Source organism: Scardinius erythrophthalmus (genome assembly GCF_964197995.2).
Source record: "Scardinius erythrophthalmus genome assembly, chromosome: 11".
Classification (NCBI taxonomy): domain Eukaryota; kingdom Metazoa; phylum Chordata; class Actinopteri; order Cypriniformes; family Leuciscidae; genus Scardinius; species Scardinius erythrophthalmus.
Window position 1 is genome coordinate 42,611,018 of NC_138231.1, and position 8,415 is coordinate 42,619,432.

General features: G+C 38.0%; 1 protein-coding gene across 1 annotated transcript; it reads right to left on the bottom strand.

The window, feature by feature from the left end:
* Positions 1 to 332: 332 nt before the first annotated feature.
* On the bottom strand, positions 333 to 3,972 carry LOC308698732 (kelch-like protein 10; the record flags this gene model as incomplete). The annotated part of the gene is made up of 7 exons (XM_081378991.1): positions 333 to 444; positions 539 to 630; positions 1,228 to 1,377; positions 1,597 to 1,794; positions 2,144 to 2,566; positions 2,994 to 3,483; positions 3,830 to 3,972. The coding sequence occupies 7 exons, from the start codon at positions 3,970 to 3,972 to the stop codon at positions 333 to 335; spliced, it is 1,608 nt and encodes a 535-aa protein (XP_081235117.1).
* Between the last annotated feature and the right edge of the window lie 4,443 nt (positions 3,973 to 8,415).

Here is an 8,415-nt window from a genome sequence, read left to right on the forward strand (position 1 = left end):
ACCAAATCCTTCATTCAGAACCCTTAATACATCAGACTAGATGTGTATCAAGGGCTTGATTTCTCTCACTGTGTGTTTTTGATTTCTAAATGAAAACCTCACCTCTCAAAATTATATAAATACATTTAAAAATTAAAAAAAAAAAAAAAAAATATATATAAAAATAACTAGGCCCTTTATATAGCCTAGTTATTTTTTTAATAAACAACATACACCTGAGAGAAAGTTTAACATTTAGAATACAGCCTCTTTTTTGAATGCATTTATTCAGGAAACACAACACTCCATTTGTAGTCAGACTGTCAGATCTGCTAGAGGGAGAACATTCACTGTCAGACTCGTCTAGTGTCTCGTAGGGCAGCATACTGTGCCATGTTAGGCAATCCTGATGCTACACAACAGCTCAGAGCACAGCGGGAAATGGCCATTTCATCTGCATCAAACCTGTATAGAAAACAGATGCAGTGAATGCATTAGACTTACACATATCTAATGCAGTGTGAAATGATCTGTGAGATTTAGTGTTTGTGGAAGTTACCATTGATCTCTCTTCTCATCGTAGCGCTCCACATTAGAGGTGTTGCTTAATCCATTATAGCCTCCGACAGCAAATAACTGACCATTAACTACCTGTATTTTGAGGAAAGGAAAAAGGAAAATGAAAAATGTTAAACTCTTTAACTTGACATCAATAAATATTATAGATGCAACACTTCAATTAATTAAACATAGTAGAATTTTCTGACTCTTTGAATTAGGTAGATGTTTTTATAATCACACACATTGATCTTTGAAGCCTTCAACAATTTTAGGGTGCAACTTTCCACTTATTGTCAATATGGGACCAAAAAAATGTTTTTCCTGCATATTCATTATCATCAAATCATTATTGTATTGTTATTTCATTGTTTCACCAGATACAGATATTAACTGTCCACATCACACCTCAATGCCAAAGCTGCTGCGTGGATTGCACATTGATGCAACATCACTCCAGATGTTAGTGAGCGGATTGTAGGCCTCCGCACTCCGCGAATGACTGGCACCATCAAGACCACCAACCTTTAAATAAATACACTCTTTATTTATGTATTCTGAGCATTTGTATATGCACATCCATGCATGCATTTACAGAAGTGAAACCTTTAAACTGTGATTGTTCCATATTTCTGTATTTGTGTCATGGTTATTAACACTATAAAACTGATGTGTGTGTTTAATACTCACAGCATACACTCGATCTGCATAAGCGATCACACCTAAACTAATGCGGCGGCTACTCATGGGAGCGATGAGAGTCCACTGGTTTGTTTCAGGGTTGAAGCTCTCAGCAGAGGAGAGATACTCGATCCCAGTAAAACCACCACAGATATAAATCTGACAAACACAAACATAACATGCATGATGTTTGTGCACAATCATCACAGACTGATCAGAAAAGCAGTGTTTAAAACACTCAGTACATTTTATGATATTCCTTTTCATATTTAAACTATTCCCATGCATGCCATATCCCCATTTCCCCTTTCCTTCATGCTTTAAAGGCATTAAGAGTCTCCAGCAGAAGAGTGTGGGATCATGGGTAAGTGCTCTTACCCTGCCCTGCAGTGAGGTGGCGCTGGCACAACTCCTCTTTTCATTCATGGGTGCCATCATTGTCCACTGATTGGTGTTTGGATCGTAGCGCTCTACTGTTTTAAGCCACTGGTGTCCATCAAAACCACCAATGGCATAAATTAGCCCGTCCAGAACAGCAACACTAATAAAGCCTCGGCGTTCATACATGGGGGCCACCTACAACACACCAAATACATCAGTGTGCGAACACACACCAATACACCATCAGTCATGATGGTAACTCTGGTGTATTGTATTGTATTATATTATATTATATTATATTATATTATATTATATTATATTATATTATATTATATTATATTATATTATTAAGCTACAACAATTGCTGGAACACAAACAAATGTATCATGGTTTGTATCTATTCTTTGAAGTAATGTGGAGTACAGCACATCATTCAGCACTATGGTCCATGTCAAAGTGCAATCCGGTACCATCACTGACCCACAATCCTGTTTTGTGAAGGAAGCTAAATTAAAGTTACATGTTGAGCTACAACATTACTCACCTCATGCCAAGTGTGAGTGATAAGATTGAATTTCGTCACACTGTTGAAACACTCCACGGGGTCATAACCACCAATACAGTATACAAACTCATCCAGGACTGCTGTACCAAGATAGGCTCTGGGACGCTCATCCTCTTGAGTCACACTGACCCAGCAGTCTGCCTTCGCATCGTATGCCTCAATCTTATTGGTGTAACTAGTGCCGCCCCTCCATCCTCCGATGGCCAATAGGATCGATGAGGGCAGACGTGGACGTGTCAGTTGATGCATGAGTTCTGAGTTGGTGGGTTCATCCATGTTGAGGTCAAACAAAGTCTTCATTGCATTGATGATAACAGGCATGCAGGCTTCATTCTCCATCACTAACGCATTGCACTTTACATTATTGATGAAGTAGTCTGAGGACATCAACCCCAATCGAACCTGAAGCACAGGGGAGAGTTTAGACTTTCAGAGACTGTTGCAAGACTGTTACTAAGCAGCAAATTAAGTGAGTTACTGCTTAAAACAAGAAGAAGAAAAAACCTGTCAGAAGGGGAAGAAAAATAAACTTGTTTGCTCTTTGAATTAAGTTCATTTTTCTTACCGCATGCCAGGATTATTGTAGTTAAACTAAACCCCTAAAATAAAATTAAAAACCTTTTCTCGTTTTCATTTAGTCTGATGTATACTAAAATAACAAAAAATTAAACTGAAAAAAAGATTATATTAAATTATAGACAAATTTAAAAATATATATATAAATGACAAAACTACAAAACAAAATTTCTAACATTTAACTAACATTAAAATAATAGCAGAAACCGTATCTTGATTTGTAGAGAAAAACAAGACAAAAATCTCTGTTTACCTTTGGCAGAAGCACGGCAATGTGTTGCCTCCTGTTTTCTGGTGCATGATTGATCCAGTGGAGGACGGCTTCAAAAACCACCTCCTCCTGTTTGACATTCAGCTCATCCTCATCAATGATCTCCTCCAGCTGTTCCAGGGAGATCTCCAGGAACTCCTCAGGTGCACGCAGAACCTCCTCAAAGTGCTGCAGGATGTAGTGCTTTGCTTTACAGCGGAGCTTTGAGCAGGAGGAAAAGTCCTCTGTCAACTTGCAGATGCCAATGCAGTTCTCTGGGCATAACTGTGACTCCAGGAACTGACAGCATGCATCTACAAGACCTGAGACTAAGGTCATGTCAGCTGCCACCATGAGCTCCATCACATTCTCTTGAGTAATGAGCACAGATCTTGTGTATGCATACTGGATAATAAGAGGCATGATGTCTCGGGATATTCCTGGAATTTCACAGAAATGTTGAGGTCTGCTCCAGTTGTTGGAGAAAAGAGCCCTGTGAACAAATTTGACAAAGAATTAATAATGAGCATAAATAAAATAACTTTTCGTTATTTACATTTTAATTTCAGCCACATTTTCTCATGTAAAGAATCCAATTAGTTTCACCATTCATTGCCACTCTTCAATTCCATTAAAATGAAGAATTAAATTTCAAGAAAGGGTATTTCCTAGATACCGTAGTTACATTCTTTGTTCTGGCAATACACATTCATTTTTATGCATTTATATATTTGGAAAGCTTAGGCAGTTTCAACAGTATGATGTTAGCAGTGGAAATGATGTATATAATTATTTCTTAGTAATTTGCGCACAATTGCAGTTCAAATGCTTCTTCTCACCTAAAGTAGGAGCTGCAGCCACACATGATGATCTTGTGCACTTGAAATTCTCTGTCATTTGACTTGATGATCATGTCAGTGTGTTCATCCAGTAAACGTGCTTCATCAAACACGTCAAAAGCTGTGGCTCTTACGTTCTCCATGTTCTCTCAGGACTGTAAATGTATTCAGTCTTCTCACCTCAAACTCTGATTAAAGTCACCTCAGGATTTTGCCTTTGTGGGACTTTTGCTCAGAAGAGTTCTATAGAATGTCTCTGTGACATCATAGTAGTGGAGCTTGAATATATATATTTTTTCAGTTTGTCTTAGCCACATAATTATTATAGAGTTTTGTTTTATCGATTCCTTTTGCATAAAACATCTTCACAATCACAAAGATATTAAAAATTATTAAAAACTCAGTGACAAATGCAATAAATGAGGGCTTGAGATGAAGAACCATATAAGTCCATATTTTCAAATTTTGAATAATAATTTTTTTTTTAAATTTGGACTTTATATATTACAAATATATATTATATTATTTTATATTTTTTTACTTGAAGATAGACAACAAAAGCTTCCCAATTCTAATGAGATAAGATTTTTTAGTATCAATCTTAAAAATAAAAAGTTAGAGTAATTTACATTTCTGGAATGTGGAAGAACAGTATATGTCCAGTTAATGTGGAATAACAGTATAAGTGCAATTCATCATATCACTTTAAACCACTGGAGATTTGATTCCTTTATCTTAGTTTTAATACAGTAACAGAACCTTAAAGAAAATATTAAGCATTTCTTTCTTTCAATTTCTTTTATTTTTTTGCCAACGTAAATCACAGAACAAAAACACGGACAATACGGTACGAACAATGAACAATGAATGACATGAATGTCACACTACCGTTTAATGCACAGGTAGTTCCAAGTCAGTTGAATCACCATTTTTATATTAATGTGCTCTTTTAATTTAAGTACACACACATAGGCTACATTGCATACAGAGGCCTAACGTTACTTCACTCACACACAATAGACCTGAGATCGCGCTGCTCACACACACAAACAATCAGGAGCACAGAAACTTGTCAATCAGTGCTGCCCCGCAAATTTTAGTAATAAAATAGCATTGCTACTGAATCGCTACATTATATTTCTCAGCACGGGGGTTACATCACTATTTTTGAAGTAAGTTAATTAAACGCATAGCTTCATCGTTAATAGAGGGACACTAAATAGACAGTGGTGCAAATCTCTCTCTTTCTTCTCTTTTGAGAATTTAAATAAATGCTAACAATTCATTCATTCAAATAAATGTAATCTTGTGCACTACTTTAGCTCTGTGTCTGATTAAAAGTGGACAGAACATAGACCTAACGAGCCGTGACTTGACTAAAATAACCTTAGTCTCCCGGTCAAATATTGAGCTGCAAACCTCAATAACAGCTTAATAACAGCTTTAAATGGTCAATGCTGGCAAATGACCATGGTATAAGCAGCTAGCTGTTTATTAAACAATTTTAAAGCAAGACGCTAAGGCAAAGAACCGCCCGATGCAAATCAGAGGTATTCAGCAGTAGCAGTTTTCATATCATCAAGGATTACTAGTGCCCATGCCAAATCAGTTTTAGTGTGTTTTTAGTAGCCTACACAGCAAAAGTTCAGTGACATTTTTATTTGTGCATGGTAGAAAGCAAATACTGAGACTGACATAATGACATACAATAAATATGGAAAATTTAACTTCACGATTGAGGGAGCAGGCTACACAGTGAACTCCGAGAAAACGCTATGCTTGAGCAAACAGTTTGTGATAGGCTATGTAACAGTCACCAGCTGGAGTGCCCTTGAGAGCCACCAGAAGGCACTCCACACCAGACTATCTTGTTTCACTCACCAACTACATCTCCCATCATTCTCTGCCTGGACTCATCAGCACTCATTATCACATTCACCTGTGTCTTATTAGCTTGTTTAGTTCACCCCATATAAGCCTGGTTCACCCCATCACTCACTGTGAAGTTTTATTTGTATCACACTGCATCTCCGAGCATTCTCCCTGGTTTCATGTCTCTTGGTTTTTGGATTTCTTGCCCTGTTCCCTGGATTACTCTGTTGCCTCTGACCACTGCCTGTTTTGTTTGTTTGTTTGTTTGTTTGGACTGCCTTCCTGTGCTTGACCCTCTGCTTGTGTTTGATTATGATTCTGGATTACGCCTTAAATAAGGCTGCATTTGGATCTCACGTCCGTGTCTTGGAGCAGTTTCGTGACAGAAAACTTCGCCACACCTAGATCCAGCAGCGATGCCAACCATGGATACAGCAGTACAAATCCTGCGTCTCCGTCAGGGGAATCGGCCGATTGAGAGGTATGTCGAAGAGTTTATTGAACTGGCACATCTCACCTCAATGAACACCGAATGCCTCATGATCTTTTTTCGGGGAGGACTATCTGAACCGCTCAGTTCATTCATGCCCTTGCATGATCCTCACAGGACTTCAGAGCACTATATCGACCTGGCCCTTTTGTTGAGCGGCTCATCGTTTACTGTGGGCGGAGTAGAGGAGGAGCTCCGTGAACCCACAGTATCCCCTCAGACAGAGCTTCACGTCAGTCCTGCCGAGCCAGAGACTGTTCACGTCAGTCCTGCCGAGCCAGAGACTGTTCACGTCAGTCCTGCCGAGCCAGAGACTGTTCACGTCAGTCCTGCCGATCCAGAGACTGTTCACATCATGGCCGCCGAGCCAGTGTCTCCGGACAAGATGGCCGCCGCCGAGCCTGAACCTGAGTCCTCAGCAGAGATGGCCGCCGCCATTGGATTTCTTGCCCTGTTCCCTGGATTACTCTTTTGCCTCTGACCCCTGCCTGTTTTGTTTGTTTGTTTGTTTGGACTGCCTTCCTGTGCTTGACCCTCTGCTTGTGTTTGATTATGATTTGGATTATGCCTTAAAATAAAGCTGCATTTGGATCTCACATCCGTGTCTTGGAGCAGTTTCGTGACAACTACAAATGATGGCCGTGAAAGAGACTGAACGCATTGAATAGGATATGTTAAGTTGGTGAATAGCATATGCTACCGTTACACAGTATCGATAACGTTAAGCGCACCAGAATAAAATATAATATTCAGAAGTAAACCGTGTAGCTGACTAACAGATTCAGTTAACATCCACAAATAAGCGCGACGATTCAGGGAGCAGGATACACAGTGAACTTTCTTTGACCCTCTCTGTGTCTGGTCCTGCGCTGTTCTCACTCAGTGTCAGTGTGAGAGGGGGAGTGGCCAGCTGTGCTCAGCAGAGTTTAAGTAGCGTTTTCTCGGAGTTCACTGTGTGTACGATTTCATACAATGAAAGTATTTTAATCCTACTTCCAGAGTATGACAAATTAGTACAAATTAGAAAAGTTTAGCAGGGACAGAATTTTGATCTACATTATCTTTTTTTCCCCTCAATGATGGAAGTTCTTATTTTCAGGTGTAATCCTTTACAATGTGTTAATGAACCTTTTCATTGTATAACATTTGTAAGCTACATTTGAATATTGTGTGATTTTTAATATTCATAGTACTCAAAGCACAGCCTAAATAACTTAAGGGTTAACATTTATGGAGTAGCCACACTGTTATTATTAAATGTTTATGAAGTAATAAATCACCATTAGTAACATCAGTCAATCTGTTCACTTAACAGATGGATCATGAAGAGACTGGACCACGGACTGGACCACAGTGCACTGTTTCCATTTCTTTTAAATGTTGATATGAAAATATTTGTTATTGTTTTTTTAAGCTATAATGTAGCGTTTCAAATGTATGATAACCATATTACATTTTCAACTTTTTGATGTGCTGTAAAAGTGTGCAGTTCTAGAATTAAAAGTGTGCACTATAATTTACATGCTTGTGTTAATAAAAATAAAGTTGAAAGAATGGTGCAGAAACATTATTCTAACCTTAAAATAACATTTTAACATGAAAGAAAGTTTTCTTTTTTAAAGTTTAAAATTTGTTTTAAACTTCTTGGAATGTTCCAGATAAATGTTCTTTGAATGTTGTATTGTTTATAAAATTTTGGGGGAAAGAATGTTGCAGGAAGGTTATGCTAATCTTAAGATAACGTTCCGGCAGCGTTACCCAAACTGAACATTTCCACGTTTTTAGAACATTTCAAATCAACGTTCCCACAACCAAAATGGAACGTTCTCTGAACATAACTTTGTTTGCTGGGTAGCTCTAAATAATGCCAAGACCCCTGTGGGAATCACATCCATGACAAGAGAAAACAGTTTGGTGTCAACAGTCCCTTGGTGTCACAGTTTTATGGACATCTATAAACTCTGAATAAGTGAGCAACATGCCTTCTTGATTAACAATTAATCGACTCGTATTATGCTAAAAAGCATCTTTCAAAAAATTAGGATTTATTTTTAAATAGTATATTGTAGGCCTGAATGTTAATTAAATATGGGTGAAAAGTTATTTAGACCAAGCCAGCAACATTTGTTTGTGAAATTTAAAGCAAGATAGGTTCAGAGGGATTTTGTAATTGCAAATCAAAGGCCACCTAATTTGGGGAAAACAAAATTAGGTACAAAATTCC